Source organism: Lacerta agilis, chromosome 4 (assembly GCF_009819535.1).
Source record: "Lacerta agilis isolate rLacAgi1 chromosome 4, rLacAgi1.pri, whole genome shotgun sequence".
In the NCBI taxonomy this organism is placed as follows: domain Eukaryota; kingdom Metazoa; phylum Chordata; class Lepidosauria; order Squamata; family Lacertidae; genus Lacerta; species Lacerta agilis.
Window position 1 is genome coordinate 72034856 of NC_046315.1, and position 18258 is coordinate 72053113.

Consider the following 18258-nt stretch of genomic DNA (forward strand, 5'->3'; position numbering starts at 1 on the left):
ATTTATTGACATTTTTACTTATAACCACATACACCTTAACCACACCTACATTTATACACATACTAAACAAATACAATTACACATCTAATACAAAAATTGCCATGATTTTCCTTCTTAATTAGACATCTCAGAAAAAAAAAAAATTTCTTTTTCCAATCTTGACAGTTGACTTCCCCTGCCTTTTCACCTTCGAGTTTATATCCATAATCTACTTTTTAACCTCTTCATTTAAAAAATTAAACTTAATTATATATATAAAGAAAAACATTCATCTTAATCTTCATCTTAATCTTAATCGTCTTAATCTATAAACTTAAACCACTTAAATCGACTTTATTTATACTACATCCTCATAAATCCTCACAGATCATCCTCATCAAATCTATCTCTTCTGTCCTTTGAACTGCTGCTAATAACATAAAAACTTAAAATATCTCTTTTCATGTTCAAACAGATAATAAAACAAACTATTGTTGACAGTGTTCACCCTCCAATTTCAAAGTACCATAACAGATTACTTTTAGATTTTGCTTAATACATCACCCCACACCCCCTCTGTCCATTCTTCTTCTCCTGATGGCATCAGCACTGAACTTCCATGCATCTTCCCTCTCCAAACGTCCACAGATCCAGGCATAGTCCAAAGCTCTCCTTGCCACGAGCTCCGAGGTGTCCAACTCTCCCTCTCTCAGCTTCTCCGGTTCTTTGTAGCATTCCTTTTCTTCTTGTAAATACCTTAATTCTCTGTCCCTGGCCCCCGAGCTCACACCTCGGGGACTGGATATAGCAAATCTTGACATCGCCTTGGGGCTGCCACCCCCAACAAGCGAATTTCTTCTCCGAAGTAGCTCACTCATTTCTTTCCATCTTTCCATCCATCCTCTCAGCTCTTTGACAAGATTTTCTTCCAAAGTGTCAAAAGTTTTGTTAGCCTCCTCTGTGGGCAGTTGGTTCCATTTCAGACCCCCACACAAGACTTTAACTTTTCTGTAAAGTAGTTCCACCTTCAAGGCAGTGAGCCTTTGTTCATCTGTTAGTCCAGAGTTCAATACCAGTTCAAGGACGAAACCCAGCATACTGGCAGAGGAGGAGGAAGTGGGTATCATATTTCTTCTCCTGTCTCTTTGTTCGTCGCCATTTTCCTAAGCTGGAGCGCAATCACCGCAACTTTAAATAGAGATATTTTCCGCTAGTTAGCTTCCCAAAAAAAAAAGTTTGCCAGTCTCATGTATCAATTTTAAATACTTTATAACCAGTTCTGTGGCAGCAATCCCTCAAATTGGTTAATTTCTTAGGCTCGAAGGGAGGGAGGCAGGCTGCCTTTCTCCTTCCCCCCGGATCGTTCCAAAAACACGATTTCTGCCAAGATTATTTACTCACGACCACCGGGTTCCTTTAGCTCCATTCTTCACAGGTAGAACTTAGACGCTCACCGCGGGCTTTGCCGCCGCATTTGCATCCCGGTTGGGGCATATCCCCGTAAGCCCGGCTCCGTTGTCCCTTCACCCCCACTCCCCCTTTACAGGGGGGCAGGGGAAGGGTTCGGAGCCTCCGCGGGCGCAGCCGGGGAGCCCAGGGTGCGGGACGCTCTTCCCGCACCCCAACCGGAGCCGCGCGCTGCGGTAGCGCGGCTCCTAACCCCCGGGATGGACAAGGCGCTTCGGACCCGAAGCAGCCTTCGACCACCCGGCGATGGCGTCGCCGCCGGAAGTCGTGACCAACAGATAAAGACCAGTCTGTGTTTCCTGTCTTCAGCAGCAAGAGGGTAGCATAACCCATATGATGATGTGTTAACCACCTCCAGAGAACATAGTGCATGCACACGAAAGCTCATACCAAGAACAAACTCAGTTGGTCTCTAAGGTGCTACTGGAAAGAATTTCCTATTTTGTTTCCTATTTTGTTTCGACTATGGCAGACCAACACGGCTACCCACCTGTAAATAGTGTTATGAGTTTGTGGGTACTAGACACCCTAAATTCTAGGGTCCAGGTGTTAGAATTTAATCAGTGTTTGGAGTGTTAGAACTGAGTGCAAGACCTGTGTTTATTAAACCACTGTGTATTAAGCCAGATTCTGTAAATTAAACTGCCTGCTAGACTCTGCTAAGCCTTTAATTAAGCGAAATGCTAAAGGCTAATTAAGCTAGGCTAACTTCCTTAAGAAGACTATAAAGGGTCAAAGGGACTCTGTGTGGAATGACAATGGTTGTGACCCCTGCTCAATACCTAAAGCAAGAAGTGTGGGCTGAAAACTTAGAGGTTAGAGTTAGGGCTATGGTGTAATGTCGCAGTAAAGCAGTAAGCTGGAGACAGATACAAAGAGCACCATGGCTGATGCTCCTTTGAATCCAGGGCTGTGCCTATGGTGGAAGCAAGACCCAGAGTGATGCTGGGAACCTCTCCATCATAGGCTCAGGTTGTATATATCTGTAAACAAACCATATATCATAAAGACACCTGTGTCTCATTTTCCTAAAGGAAACACAAACCCTGGAACTCCCTGGAATCTTGCACTGCTCAGAGATTGAGGGTAGTGTGGAACAATATCCTCCCAATTACAGGTAGGTAGCCGTGTTGGTCTGCCATAGTCAAAACAAAATATAAAATTAAAAAATTAAAAAATCCTTCCAGTAGCACCTTAGAGACCAACTAAGTTTGTTCTTGGTATGAGCTTTCGTGTGCATGCACGGAAGCTCATAGCAAGAACAAACTTGGTCTCTAAGGTGCTACTGGAAGGATTTTTTTATTTTATATTTTGTTTTGAATATCCTCCCAAGTTAGACACAAAACAGTTCCTAGTTAATAGTGGAAAGGTAAATATGAGTTGTATTCAAATCTGCCAAACATATACCTGATTCTCCTCCTTAAAGCCATAAAGCTGTTTTTGTAGATTATCATTCTCCCGAGTTAATCCTTCTTTCTCTTCACTAGTCTGAGCAAGTTCATTATTAGATTCATCCAAAAGTTGATGTAGTTTGGTAATATCCTGTTCACACCTGCGGAGTGCTTCAGTAGAATGCCTGGGCAGTAAATTATAAAATGCAAAATACATTTTACATAAAAATGTTATTGCAAATCAAGGGCACGAAAATGTCCCTTCATCAAATGTTTTTAGATAGAAGTGTACCAATAATTATGTTTATTTAATACAGTGGTACCTCAGGTTACATATCCCTCTGGAAATGTAATCTTTGGGTTGCAAACGCAGCAAACCTGAAGCAAACCACGAGCATCTGCGCACAGTGCGCATGTGCAGAAGCAATCTGCACACCGCGTGTGTGCACAGAAGTGCTCAATCGCGCCGTGTGCATGTGCAGAAGGGCACGTCCATTTACGGACTTTTCGGGTTATGGCCGGGCTTCTGGAACGGATCCCGTTCGTAACCAGAGGTACCACTGTAAAACATTTTTTAAATATTGAATAAGTCTAATATTACAAGTTATAAATATAGAATAGATTAATTTATGTATGTTGATTCTAACAGAATAGTTCAAGTTAAGTAAAAATAACTTTAAAATCCAGAGTTTACATCTTACTTTGTTGATTGCTCCATATCAGAAAGTAGGCACTTCAAATCTGAAATGGTCTTTTCCTTGAAAATAAATAAAAATATATTTTTCCTCAGTTAGTAAAAAGAGATGAACAAAACAGGAGATAGTTTGTTTTTTCATGTTGTTTTCTTTTGTTCAGTACTGTATAACATTAAGGCTGCAGTTCTAATCATCCTTATATGAGAGTAAACTCCAACAAACAGCAGGATTTCAGCTAGCACTGCACTGATTTTTAACATTTTGGCTGCAATCCTATACACACTTGCTTGGGAATAAGCCTCATTGAGCTCAGTGGGGCTTAGTTCTAAGTAGACATGCATGTGATTGCGATGTTAGGCTGCCAGAACGGCAAAATAAATATGGTAGAGATTTAATATCATGGCAGCAAAAGTCTCAGAAATCTCTGAACTGTGGTGCAGGAAGGGGGTGAGATTAACCTTTTCACATGACATGGTTTCCTCAATCAATATGCCCCCTAAAGTTGCTATTAGAATCTCAACATATACAACATAGTGGTTACAGAGTCTCTGGCTGCAAGACCTACAAATATCATGTACAGGAATAGAAAGTTATTTGCAAATATATATATATATATATATATATATATATATATATATATATATAGCATTTTAACAGTTTTCTAAATGGTAGTAAAGTTCCTCATTCTATATTTAAAACTGTACTTAAAAGTCATAATCATATTATTATTAGTATTGAAAGGTGTATGTTTAAACTAAATCTAAAAAGCAACAGTTTTAATAAGCAGAATGTTTTAACCCTCCTAATCCACCTATTTGCATATTAAAACAGAATTACTCAAAAATAATCCACAGAAATGTCGATTTCTCATCACTAGCACAACTCATACTTGCCCCATTTACTTTGACCAACATGCCTGTAATGTGTACTTTCAAAAGCTACATGCCAAATATGAAGTCTCCTTCCTGCACAGCCACAAAAAATCCAAATGTGATGAATCTTAAATATCTAAACATTTACATATCAAAACTTACTTTAATGGCCAAGCTTTCTTCAAGGGAGGCAACTTTATCTGCTCTCTCTTCCAGAAGCTCATGTAAAGAATCCTTTTCTGTATCTAGTTCAGTTATTGTGTCATTGAGTGTACAAATATCTTCTTGTTGAACAAGATTTTGTTTTGAAAGCTTTTCTGAAAATATTATAATAGAATTTCATTATTTTATCAATTTAAAATAACCTTTGGTAAATAGGCTGTGATCAAGCAACAACTCTGATGAGCATACAAATATTTATTATGCATGTGCAACCATGTACAAGTTTCCCTCCCCCTACATTCTGGCCAAACTGCAAACTTTTTTGTTTAAGTTCCAGAGGGGGGGGACTAAGGTAGTCTTGCGCAGGGGGGGGAATGAACAGTCTTGTAACATCTTAAAGGCCAACAATTTATTGCAGCATAAGATTTTGTGGCATGCAGTTCACTTCATTTTATCCTGAGTTGTTGGTGCATGTACATGATTGGGGGTGGGGAGGCAGAGGGGGTGGGAAGAAACTGGAAACAATGAGGTCAGAAGAAAATGAAACACAATGGACAGTCACAATTTACTTAGTAACAGTGACCATTCATAAAAAGAAGAGTTAATAACGAGACAATCTGACATTGCTAAGTTACTTAACACATACAGTATAGGGTGATTTAAAAAAAAACACTACTGTGCTCATTCTATCCACAATGATAGCACTGGACCTCCCTCACCTCTCATGCCTGTGGCCTGGGGAGGAAGTGAAAGATGGGGGAAACTGGGCTAGCTGCTCACCACTTGCCACAGAAAATAAAACTTGAAATGCACTATACATGTGTATAAATGTGTAGCATTATTATTACCATATTTTCCAATAATTTTCAAATACTTCTAAATAACTTTATATAAATACAGCACAAACACCATCACATGGATGTGTCCTTACTTTTCAAACTTGGCCCGAGTAGCCAAGAAAATCGAACTTTTCTGTAGCAGCATTTTGGGGCTCTATACCTTGTGTCACATTCTTGTAATGACACAGGCTGTGGGTAGCCAATGAGGTATGTTCCAGTTTTTGTAAGGCTACAATTTCCATCCTTCCTGACCACTGCCATGATGACCATGGATTATGGAAATCATAGTCCAAAATCATATGGAGGGCACCTCATTGGCTACCCCTGCTCTATGAAAAGTATACCTCTCTGTGCCTAGGGCTTGTGGGATGCAGTTTTGTTACTGTTTTTACAGTAATGTAAAGTGCTTGGATCAAGGAGATTTCAATCATGACCTTGGTGAGCAAAGCAGTAAATTTAAATCATTGATTTAAATTTGAAATATTATTTATTATTCAGATACCTCTTATATAAAAAAGTACATATTCACTGGTACCAAAGCCATAGAAACAAATATTCCTAACTAAATAAATCACAGAACTTAGTCAGGAACCTGGCACAAAATAGATGTAAAAGATCATCCATATGGATTAGTGGGTGACATTTGTAGACTTGCAAGTCTCTGGCCCCAGTCGTTGTTCTATGCCCAAAACTCATAAAAATGTGGTCTGCAGAATCACAATTAAAACTAAAATGACATAACAAATGAAATCAAGCAGAATACATTCAAGAAACAGAAATGTAGGATTACAAAAATGAGTCACTCAACAAGGTACTAAAAAAGGTTGCATAAAAAGGCTTGCTGAAATAACCAAGTTTTAAGTTGGCACTTCAAGCTAATTGCAAACAATGCCAACTTGATTTCACTAGGTAGAGTTTCATAACCCCAGTGCCAAATGCACAATTCTTCTTAAGGAATGTCTGACACTATCAGGCACCACCAGACATTCCTCAGAGGCAGGCTGCAAAAGTCAGGCAGGGGTATAAGGCATGGGTAGGCAAACTAAGGCCTGGGGGCCAGATCCGGCCCAATCGCCTTCTAAATCTGGCCCACGGAGGGTCCAGGAATCAGCGTGTTTTTACATGACAAGAATGTGTGCTTTTATTTAAAATGCATCTCTGGGTTATTTGTGGAGCATAGGAATTCGTTCATTTCCCCCCCCCCCAAAAAATATAGTCTGCTCCCCCCCCCAAGGTCTGAGGAACAGTGGACAGGCCCCCTGCTGTAAACGTTTGCTGACCCCTGGTATAAGGAGTAAGGTAAGATTTTAAGCTGCAGGTGTTTAGGCTTAATATACTTAATAGTAAGACCTTAAAGATAGTTTGGTAGCATACTGCTAGCCAAATGCAACTCTCACAATATAGGTGTTATATTTTGTCAATAGCCAGCACCTGAGAACCAGGCTGCATAATTCTACAACAGCCTCAAGGGTAGCCCCACATAAAATCACATTGCAATGGTCCAATAAATAATCATGTATAAAATATATTATAAAAATTACTCAAAGGTTAGCATTTGAAACTTACCATTTTTTTCATCTAGACACGTAATTTTATCTTGAATGAGCTGTAATTCATATTTTTTCTTTGAAAGTTGTCGTTGGGCCTCTGAAATGTTTTGCTCCATTTTTTCATTCATAATGCTAAAAATTAACAAAGGGCAATTTAAATTTATCTTTTCACACAAACTTTGCAATAATACTAAAAGGGATCTTGTGATAAATGGCAACTAATGAATAGCTAGTGACTATGGAGCAAGGGAATTTTGTGGACACGTAATTAACAGTTAATAAAAGCTAAACACAAGCTACTGAACTCTTTGTTGGAGATTCATTCCCTGTGTCTACAGTCATGGAATTATTGTCTATGACTGTGTATGTTTTCCTTCCACAGTGGGAAGTAATGAAGACAGGATGTTTATGTTACTGTGTTTCCTGAAGTGGGACTATTGTCCTTTGTTTTCTCTCTTTGCTGTCTGATGCTAGAGAGGGAGCCATGTTGCAGTGCTCCGTGTATGTTTATATGTAAATAAAGTAGATTAGCCCAAATGCTGTGTTGCTGAGGTCTGTTCTGCAAGCTGCGCAAAACTCTGTGGATCTGTTAGTGTGCTAATGTCTTCTGGCATTAGTCGCTGTGATGTTCGGGCTGAAGAATGCTTTTGAAGCTCCCGAACTATTGCCCAGGAGGGACGGAGCATGCCAGTCAGGCAAATGTCTCTGCCAGTGTTCTACTCATGAGTAGGACGTCTCCTGACACTCTTCACATAGAAGTCAGTGCAAGTCAGGTATCAGGTAATTTAGAATTAATGTATGAAATCAGCCAACTTAACTAAAGAGCAGCTATTGCCAAAGTAGAACAGACAGTATATCACCACCCTTTAAAACTACATTATTATTTATATCCCATTAATAAGCCTACCGGTAGTTCATATCTCAAAAAGTTAACATTATAGCCAGTCAACAGAACAAACTTAGAAACATAAAATATTTGATTCAATGCATATTTTAGTTACCTCAGTGAAGCATTAGTTGCTTTTTGCCTGTTTAGCTCACTTTCAAAATCTACTGCTCTTTTTGCCAATATTTTCATCTCCATTTCTAGAGACTCGATTGTCTCCTTCATTAAAGCCATCTTTGATGTTTGATCTAATCGCTCATTGTCAAGCTGAGATATTAAAGTGACAAGGAATTATTACTTTATATAACAACCGACTACTTCAATTAACATACACTTTTACTTAGGAATTATTTATGTTGCCCTTTCAGACTTTTTATAGAATTATAGAATCGTATCATTGGAAGGAACCTAAGGGTCATCGAGTCCAACCTCCTGCAACGCAGGAATCTCAGCTAAAGCATCCATGACCGATGACCATCCAACCTCTGCTTAAAAGCCTCCAAGGAAGTTGTCTCCAAACAAATGCACAGAGTATGGGAGACAAGCAGGACGAATTGGAGCTTTTAATTCAGAATTGCAAGTATACTACAGTTTCTAAAACTAATTATTTAAGAATATATTTCCCTTTAATAAAGGTTACAGGTTACAGTGAGAATCAAAACTCTTTGTTACAATAAGCCCACTGGCTACTGGCCTGTTTCTGGGCACAACTGAAATGTTGGTCATGAGCTATAAAGCCCTATACACTTTGGGTCCAGGCTACCTCACTAGATAAGCCTGACCAGGTTTTGAAATCTTCAGGGGAGAACTTTCTCTCCGTTTTGCCACTCTCACAGGCACATTTGGTGGGGACATGGGAGAGGGCCTTTTTGGTGGCTGCTCTCAGATTGTGGAACACTAGTCCATGGGAGGTTAGGTTGGCCCTCTCTCTCATTTCGCTGGCAGGCAGACTTTTTTGCCACTATTGTGGCAGGGTCATTTAATGGTATGAATTGCATATTTTCTCCTCCTCTTGTTGGGTTTTTAAATGGTTAAGTTGTTTTAATTCAGTGTTGTTTTTAATATGGTAACTTATTTATTTATTTATACATACTTATAACTGTTTGGTGTGCTTTTTAGCTGTATCTGTATTTAATGCATGTTGTGAGACACCCTGGGTCTGACTCCTGCACTGGGAGAAAGACGAGATATAAATAAATTAAATAAATAAATAAGCAAACAAATAAAGCTCTGTATAGATTACTAAATAAAAACAACATAAGAATTAATGCATACAAATAATTGCATGTTTCTTGAATAATGTAGTAAGAGTTGTATACTGTATTTATACAAAAAAATATCATTCAATGTATCTTTTCAATGTCTCTGTCCTTACATGCTTCTATCCACTTGTTTAACATTATATCTACCATATCTTTAAAATAAGGAAACATTTTCCCTTACACTCTGAACATTTAACTCCAGTTCCTCAACTCTCTGTTCCAGGTGAGCTTTTTCATTAAATGCAGTCTCTTGAGCAATCTGTATCAAACAAAAACATAAATCAAATAAATTAGATCAGATACCACACAACAGTCTTGGCAATTGTCTTATGTTGAACAGATGTTGCACAAATGAATTTGGATAAAAAGTCAAACCTTCAACCTCTCTCTCAAGCTATCTCGTTCAGTGGACATCCTTCGGAAATCAGAAATAGCTGCATCCCTTTCTGTTTCCACACGCCTCAAAACAGCCTGTGCAGTCATCGCAGTTTTGGATGCTTTCGGGATTTTCATAGCTTCTTTTCGTAGTTGACTTATTTCTTCCTGGGCCTATCATTCAAAATTAAAACTCATATGCAGATTTGTCCAATTCAAGACAACTTAAATTGTAACTAGCCTACCAAAGACAAAACTGGAACCAACTTACTTCAGCAGATATATACAAAGTGAATACAACCCAAATAGCCCAACGAACAGAAAAGGCCTGTTGTTATTAAAACCTGCTTAGGTTGGGAGCTATCCAGAGGCATCAGACTGGCACTGTGGAAACATGATCCTGGAATAAGTCAATCCTTCATCTAATTCATCAAAGTTCTTTCTATGTTCTTAATAGTTTCTATAGGAGCAGCCGGCAGGGAAGAGTGTCACCATGGACCTCTCCTGGCAGCAGGATTACTGCTGTGTATCAGGATGGTGAAGAGGTAAGGCAAAGTAGCAATTCAGTTATGGTGGTTTAGGCACACCACCAGAGCCAATCCAGCATACCTGCCACTGTATTTGAACCACCCTGTCCTCACTACCACCCTAGTCCACCCCATCCTGCTACAAGGCAGCAGCAGTGCTTACTAGGTCAGGTCTGTGGCACCACCCCTTCCCACTATTGCTGCTCGTATTACTTTCCATGATGGGTCCCCAAAAGAAGAGGTAACATCTATTCATTCATTCATTCATTCAGTCTCTTCAAAATTTCAAAACTTTTTCCCCCAATGTAAATGTACAAGCAGGATACAATAATAAATTATAACAGTACAAAAAAGAAAAGAGGAAAATATTTTAAAAATCCAAATTATAAATCTCTCTGCATATAAAATCAGTATTTTTAATGCAGGCTATACAAACAAAACAGATAATAAAAAGAAACCTAAGTGCAGGAAGCCTAGAAAAACAAAAATATTTTAACAAACTGTTTAAGTCTACAATGAGGCAGTCTTATATCCCTCCAGAAAGAAGAATTCCAGAGTTTAGGTGCCAAAAGTAGGAGCCCACATTTTAAGTACTTGCACAACATAAATCCTTGAGGACAACAAACCTTCAACAAGGCCTCCTAAGACAATCTTAAGGTAAGCAGCTCCCAAACACTTTAAGATTTTATATTTTGTCAGAAATTGTTCTTACCAGAATATTCCATATGCCTGTAAAGATTACCTGATCATAAAGTTCAATAACTTTGTCTCTTTCCGCTGTGAGAACCTTGATGTTGCCTTGAACTTCTGCCATGTGACGTTCATATCTTTCCAGCATTGTCTTATATTCATCACGGTCTCTCAACATTTGCTGAAATTCTGGATCAGATTTACATCCCTAAACAGTTAATGAAGAGAAGTTGATTTCCTTTTCTACTGCTTTTGATTTATCAATCAATCAATCAATCAATAACATCCATAAGTCACAAATTTTAGAATTTGATTGGATTATCCAGTTTTAAATTACTGTATTCAGGAAGATGGTGGGCGACATCCAACTAAGTCTTAATCAGAGACTTTAAGTCTATTGAATTCAATTAATCTACTTTGAGTATGACTAACCATTGGATATCATTCTGTCTGTTCAGTTCATATTAATTTGTGCACAATTAACTATTCTGAAATGCTTTTTGTTAGATACTATGTAGAATGTGATTAATTCTATTGTAATGAGTCTAAATAAATATTTAAGTTGACAGATACCTTGAAAATAGTATAAACTTGGGTACATATCACAAAGTTAGAAACGACAAAAGATAATGTAGTACAACATATTCGCAATGACAGAACCATCCATCTACAAATCCATCATCAATTAGTCCTTGCAATCCAACAGCAGTATGCAGCAACCAGATAGCATGTACATCAGAAAATGCAACCTGTATTTTGTATGCATTAGACTGCAATTCTAACTTATCAGGGAGCAAGTTCCATTGAACTCACTGGGCCTGCTTCTGAGTAGAAATGCACAGAACTGCATTGTAAAGCTGCTTAAATCTTACTGACTTCAACAGGATTTAGGTAGACTGATTAATTTACTTCAGTCCCTCGCTAGCATAGTGATAGTGCCAAGTAATCAAAATTAGCTGGGGGAAAATGCACAAATCTATACTTTAAGAAAGTTGAAAAATATACCCGGATGGGGGAAAGCTCCTTTGAAACAGAATGAGTGGAGCTGCGCCTAGGACTTGACGTATTTCGAAGCATTTTCTTCAATTGATATCTGTCTTCTTCTGCTGACTTGATAGAATTGTCAAGCCTTGAGGGACGCCTCTCCTGTGATATTTCAATGTTTGAGGAAGGCTTTTAAGCGCCAAAGCGAAAACAATTATTACTATAAACATACTTTTCCAACTAAGACAAATATTTACACATTTCTACAGAAACAAGATTTTTTATGTTTCAGATTTTCTGAATTTACCTTATTATAAAACCATTAAAGCTGTTTCTGTCAAGACTAATAGAGTTGGTTGTATGAAGCAGATCTCACAATAAAGGCTGGGCAGAGTGGGAAAAACTAGCATGCATGTGGCTATGAATGCCTATGTGCACCACTGAACAAATGTCACAGCTGACATCTTAAGTGAGAGAAGAAGACTGGTTTTGCCACCTGCTTTCTCTTTCCTTCTTTGTCCTTTCTAAAGCAGGGTATGGATGAAAAATAGGGATCTTTTGCCAATCTTTCTGCTAGACAGAAAAAAATACACAGATCTTCCTGGCTTGGGTGCAGGTGCACATAGTACACTCTGTAAGTGAAAAGAAGGTAAGTGTGAAATGGCACACACAAACCATTCTGACAGGTAGGTGAGATTTCTAAGGAAAGAGGCTCTAGGAAAAAAGGTTTCCTTATAAACAGATTACTCCTTGAATTTCTGTACTTGAAGAGAGTATGTCTTTAGGTAATAATTAAGCCCACCCACCAACTCCACACACCTAAGGGTTGAACTTGTTAGGAAAGGGTGCAGTAATGACCATGTTCAGCTTGAATCCCCAATGTCTTCCCAGGTGCACAGAGATGCAAGCTGAATATGAAAGAATTATGCCCATTGCTTTCTGTGTTACAGACATGCAGGGCGGTCAAACCACTGTAAATACTGAAGAAAGAGAAATCTCACTGAAAAGACATAAAATGCAGAATAAGGGGCATTTTGAATATTATGTATTCTTAACACTACAATTAGGCATTTACCGGTAAGTATATTATAAAAGACATATCACTTGTACTAATCTGTGCAAATGTTTTTTGCAATGTACATATGATATGAGGTTTTATCAGCAGAAATAAAGATATGTAACTTACAGAGCTAAGGGCGCTGATTTTATGTTCCAATTTCCGTATAGTATTTTGTTGGCATTTAATCTGAGACTAAAATGAAAAGAAAGAAAAATATGATTAGTCAGTCAACTGAAAATAAAGCATTTGGCAAATATTTTTCACTGACTAATAATGCATTTGGATAACTCCTTAAGATGAGCTGAAAATGACAAACCAGTAGAGGTGGGGTGCCAGTCAGTTAGCACAGTGGTTTTCAACCAGTGTGCTGTGGCACTCAGGGGTGCCAACACTCAGGGGTGCTGTAGACAACACTGGCCTCTGTCTCTCTTTCCTTCCTTCCCTCCTCTGATGCCCTCTTGCACCTCTGCCGCCCAAGGGCTTACCCAGCTGTTTGTTGTAGCAGCCCTGGCTACAAGCTCTGCAGGCAAATGGTGCCTCTGGGACAGGCCAGGGAATGCTGGTTGCCAGGAGCTGAGGTGCCCTCAAAGTAAGCATGTAAGTGGGTGAGGGAGGCCAGGCAGGCAGGCAGCCGCTGTGCTGGCCTTTCCTGTGTTTGCTGTGTGCAAGCCCTGCCTGGGAACTGAGTGCCCAGGGCTGAAGGGGATCCTTTCCACCATGCGGAACACACTATAAAAGCATTGCATGTATAAAATTTTCATTATTATTTCATTATTAATTCAAGTACCTTGGCTTCTGCAATTTCCTGGTCTGCACTATCCAACACAAATTCTTTTTCTTTTTCCAGCTGTTCTGCTAACTTGTCTACATGAGCGAGTTCTTTACAGAGATATTCATTCTTACTTGCCAAGTCACCCACTTGAGTTGTTACTTCTTTCTTACTATCAAGTATTTTTGTAACATACTTCTCCAACTCAATATTTTTTGTTCGCAGTTCTTCAACCTTGTAAGTCAAGAAGAACAAAATTGTTTCACTTCTCTTAAATCTTAAAAGTCTTGGCAGCAAAACATTAGTTCATATCACATACTAAGTGTAAAAGGCTCCTGAGCAGCTGGCCATGGTTAAGGTACATTGAAACTGCTTGCTCCCACATGGAAATGGCTGGCTGAGCTTACTCATGACTAAAGGAATACATTTCACACATACTAATTGGAACTCCAGCTTTAGTCCTGGAGAGCTCAGGCCCCAAACATCTTAGATTATCTCTAACTCTGTGACTCCTTATAAACTAATCAGCTGTCAAAATCCTTTGGATGGTGCATCAATGAACCAAGTTTCAATAGGAACAGTATATAAAGAAGCATTTTTTTACATCAGTAAAAGAAAACTGTCATGTGTGAAGCAGCCCAGTGGTAAGGTAGACTAAGAGAGACAGAAAAACCATGCAAGGACCAGCACTTTAGGCGTCCTTCAAAAGTGATATGCTGAATTGTTCAGAACATCTGATAATGGTTGGATAATGAGAACTTTTAAGGCCAAAGTAACCAGCCTATAAAAGTTGGGTCACACTACTGATTTAATATAAAGCAGAGGAATGGAGTGTTATTTAAATTGCAAAATAATTAGTGAAAGATACAGGAAATTGAATACAGATTTCCAAAGAATAGCAAGGAGAGACAAGAGGGCCTTCTTAAACAAGCAATGCAAAGAAATAGAGGAAAACAATAGAATGGGAAAAACCAGAGGTCTGTTCAAGAAAATTGGAGAGATGAAAGGAACATTTTGTATAAAGATTACCATAATAATGGAAAAAAGTGGTAAGGACCTAACAGAAGCAGAAGACATCAAGAAGAGGTGGCAAGAATACACAGAGGAATTATACCAGAAAGATATAGATGTCTTGTAAACCCCAAGTAGTGTGGTTGCTGACCTTGAGCCAGACATACTGGAGAGTGAAGTCAAATGGGCCTTAGAAAGCAGTGCTAATAACAAGGCCAGTGGAAGTGATGATATTCCAGCTGAATTATTTAAAATTTTAAAAGATGATGCTGTTAAGGTGCTACACTCAATATGTCAGCAAGTTTGGAAAACTCAGCAGTGGCCAGAGGATTGGAGAAGATCAGTCTACAACCCAATGCCAAAGAAGGGCAGTGCCAAAGAATGCTCCAACTACCGCACAATTGCACTCATTTCACACACTAGCAAGGTTATCCTTAAAATTCTACAAGGCAGGTTTAAGCAGTATGTGGACCAAGAACTCCCAGAAGTGCAAGCTGGATTTCAAAGGAGCAGAGGGACCAGAGACCAAATTGCAAACATGCACTGGATTATGAAGAAAGCTAGAGTTCCAGAAAAAACATCTACTTCTGTTTCATTGACTACACAAAAGCATTTGACTGTGTCAACCACAGCAAACTATGGCAAGTTCTTAAAGAAATGGGAGTACATGATCACCTCATCTGTCTCCTGAGAAATCTCTATGTGGGACAAGAAGCTACAGTTAGAACTGGATATGGAACAACTGATTGGTTCAAAATTGGGAAAGGAGTACGACAAGGCTGTATATTGTCTCCCTGCTTATTTAACTTATATGCAGAATTCATCATGCGAAAGGCTGGACTGGATGAATCCCAAACCGGAATTAAGACTGCCAGAAGAAATATCAACAACCTCAGATATGCAGATGACACAACCTTGATGGCAGAAAGTGAGGAGGAATTAAAGAACCTTTTAATGGGGGTGAAAGAGGAGAGTGCAAAATATGGTCTGAAGCTCAACATCAAAAAAAACTAAGATCATGGCCACTGGTCCCATCACTTCCTGGCAAATAGAAGGGGGAGAAATGGAGGCAGTGAGAGATCTAACTTTCTTGGGTTCCATGATCACTGCATATGGTGACAGCAGTCATGAAATTAAAAGACACCTGCTTCTTGGGAGAAAAGCAGTGACAAACCTAGACAGCATCTTAAAAACCAGAGACATTACCTTGCCGACAAAGGTCCATATAGTTAAAGCTATGGTTTTCCCAGTAGTAATGTATGGAAGTGAGAGCTGGACCATAAAGAAGGCTGATCGCCGAAGAATTGATGCTTTTGAATTATGGTGCTGGAGGAGTCTCTTGAGAGTCCCATGGACTGCAAGATCAAACCTAGCCATTCTTAAGGAAATCAGCCCTGAGTGCTCACTGGAAGGACAGATCCTGAAACTTAGGCTCCAATACTTTGGCCACCTCATGAGAAGAGAAGACTCCTTGGAAAAGACCCTGATGTTGGGAAAGATGGAGGGCACAAGGAGAAGGGGACGACAGAGGATGAGATGGTTGGACAGTGTTCTCGAAGCTACCAACATGATTTTGATCAAACTGTGGGAGGCAGTGGAAGACAGGAGTGCCTGGTGTGCTTTGGTCCATGGGGTCACGAAGAGTCGGACACGACTAAACAACTAAACAACAACAAATTAGTCCAGAAGGGAAAGTCAAACCCAGCTCCCATGTTCTTCCCACCAAATCACTTTGCCTCATCTTCCAGAAGGGCTCCAAGACTACAGGCAAGCTTATGGGGGCAAGGGGAACTTATGTTGCAGCCTGCCATCATCACTCCCAGTAGGGCCTCCAGCTGTATGGAAATTGTTGTTTTTCATCTTGAACCTGAATGACAATGAAGCTTTTAAAATATGCCTGTGGTGCATGTATGTCAAATTCAGTGTCTTAATTCTAAGGTTAGAAAGCTAGAACATATAATGCAGCTCATGGAACGTGCCTAATTATGCAGCAACTTTGTTTCTAAGGATCTTGAATGATAACAAAGTTCCATGTAAAACATACAAGAGAGCCTGAAGCATGAAATAAAATCCAGGATCTATGGCTTTCACATGGTGGGGGCATACTAAAATAAAATCTGTCCAGTAATATTAGCAAGGTTATAATACTGTCTTGCATGACATACTAATCCTAGTGAGACTGTGCAAGTACCGGTATGCAAAATCCTAGAGAGGAGCTCACAGCTGTTTTGCTCTTCCCTGGTCTTTTCATTGTTGTATCAAGCTTAACCAAGGTTTGCTTTTGTCTGAACCAGGGCTCATGGTTAAACGCTCTCCTTGGTAACAACAAGCTGTAAACAAGAATAAACTTTGGTTACAGTTCATGGCTAGTGAAGAGAAAGCTTAACTATGAGCCCTGGTTTGGACATAGTAAGTCAAATTATGGCTTAACTTAAGTGCAGCATAGCAGCAAAAAAGATCAGGGGGGAACAAAGCAGCTGCAGGCTCCTGCCCCAAAACTAACATGCTCACATGTCTCACTAAAATCAAGTTTGGCATAGCATGTCATGCAAACCACCAGCCCTATAAAATACACTTTAATTCAAGAATGTTCTGCCTACTGCCACTGCTAATATTGTAGCCTTTAAGCAAATGAGCAGTCTTTTTTTAATACTGGTTTTACCTGTATTTATTTTCATGGTACAGAAGATAGATGTTGAAAAAACAATTGTAGTAAACTACAAGTAACTTGTCCTGATAAAATTACAGACTTTTATCATGCAACGTGTTAAAGTTTCATTTGATAACTCTAAGAAATCATGCCACGTTTTCCCATGAGAGCTGGGTGGATTCCTGCCACAGTCTGAACAATTTATGTCTTCAATAAATATTTGCCATATGTTATATAAAAGGAACATGGATTGTGTTTGCCCTTTGCTGCTAATGAGCAGTCTTGTGATCTCAGTATATGCTCTTCTGATCAATGAAATGATATCAAATCTGGAAAACACAATATTCATCCATTTCTAAAGAATCCATCAACCTAGTTTTGTCAGGTCTGAATCAAGACTTATAAAAGCCAAGTAGTCCTGATGCAGCTAAGTACTTTAATTACCGGTACTCACCATATACGCCCAGTAAACAAATGAGCTAAACCTATAGAGTTTTGCACTGGGAATGCCCATTAGTACACAGGGATATTGTCATAATAAAATGTCATCACAGGTTGATTAATATTATATAGTCATTACAATGTAACCATTGATCCCATGCCATTATTTTGTCCCTACATTTCTAATAAGAGGACAAATTCACTTTTCACAGCAAAATGTGATGTTTATGATTTAGTTGTTACAAATAGCCAAAATTTCAGAAAAAATATGTCAGAACCTCTGATTGTAGTTGTTGGATGATTTTGTCTTTCCTAATGCTGTCTTCTGATTTTGAAGCTCTCTCACTTTCAGAAAATGGACAACCTAACACAAGCTCTTCTCTTGTTGTCAACCTCTGTGGAAAAAGAAGAAAAACTTTTTAAAGAACAGTCCTGTTTTGTGATAGTCTATTTCTGCATTCGGCTGAAAAAAATGCAAGTTTTGATTGTTATTGCCATAAGGCATTGTAAATATATTTGAAGCCCAAACCAGTATATAGTTAACTGAAAGTAAAGTCCACTATGTTCAACAGGCTTATATGGCAATATAATTGGATGGGATCAGGGCTGGCTGGAAAACCACAGTCGAAGTGTGCTCATCTATGGTTC

General features: G+C 39.0%; 1 protein-coding gene across 6 annotated transcripts in view; it reads right to left on the minus strand.

Moving 5' to 3' along the window:
- TSGA10 (testis specific 10) overlaps window positions 1-18258 on the minus strand; it is a 36577-nt gene that overhangs the window by 12428 nt on the left and 5891 nt on the right. For 3 of the 6 annotated variants that reach the window (XR_004426491.1, XM_033147572.1, XM_033147570.1), the window contains exons 2-13: window positions 17889-18005; window positions 13527-13742; window positions 12866-12931; window positions 11701-11868; window positions 10748-10903; window positions 9479-9652; window positions 9285-9362; window positions 7957-8108; window positions 6972-7087; window positions 4567-4721; window positions 3539-3594; window positions 2854-3022 (exon numbers count right to left, since the gene is read on the minus strand). Coding sequence is in view for 5 of the 6 variants with exons in the window: in XM_033147572.1 (XP_033003463.1) it covers window positions 2854-3022; window positions 3539-3594; window positions 4567-4721; window positions 6972-7087; window positions 7957-8108; window positions 9285-9362; window positions 9479-9652; window positions 10748-10903; window positions 11701-11868; window positions 12866-12931; window positions 13527-13742; window positions 17889-18005 (1623 nt within the window). In the remaining variant the exon portion in view is untranslated. The remainder of the gene's footprint in view (window positions 1-2853; window positions 3023-3538; window positions 3595-4566; window positions 4722-6971; window positions 7088-7956; window positions 8109-9284; window positions 9363-9478; window positions 9653-10747; window positions 10904-11700; window positions 11869-12865; window positions 12932-13526; window positions 13743-17888; window positions 18006-18258) is intronic. The other 3 variants (XM_033147571.1, XM_033147574.1, XM_033147573.1) reach the window with 3 other exon arrangements.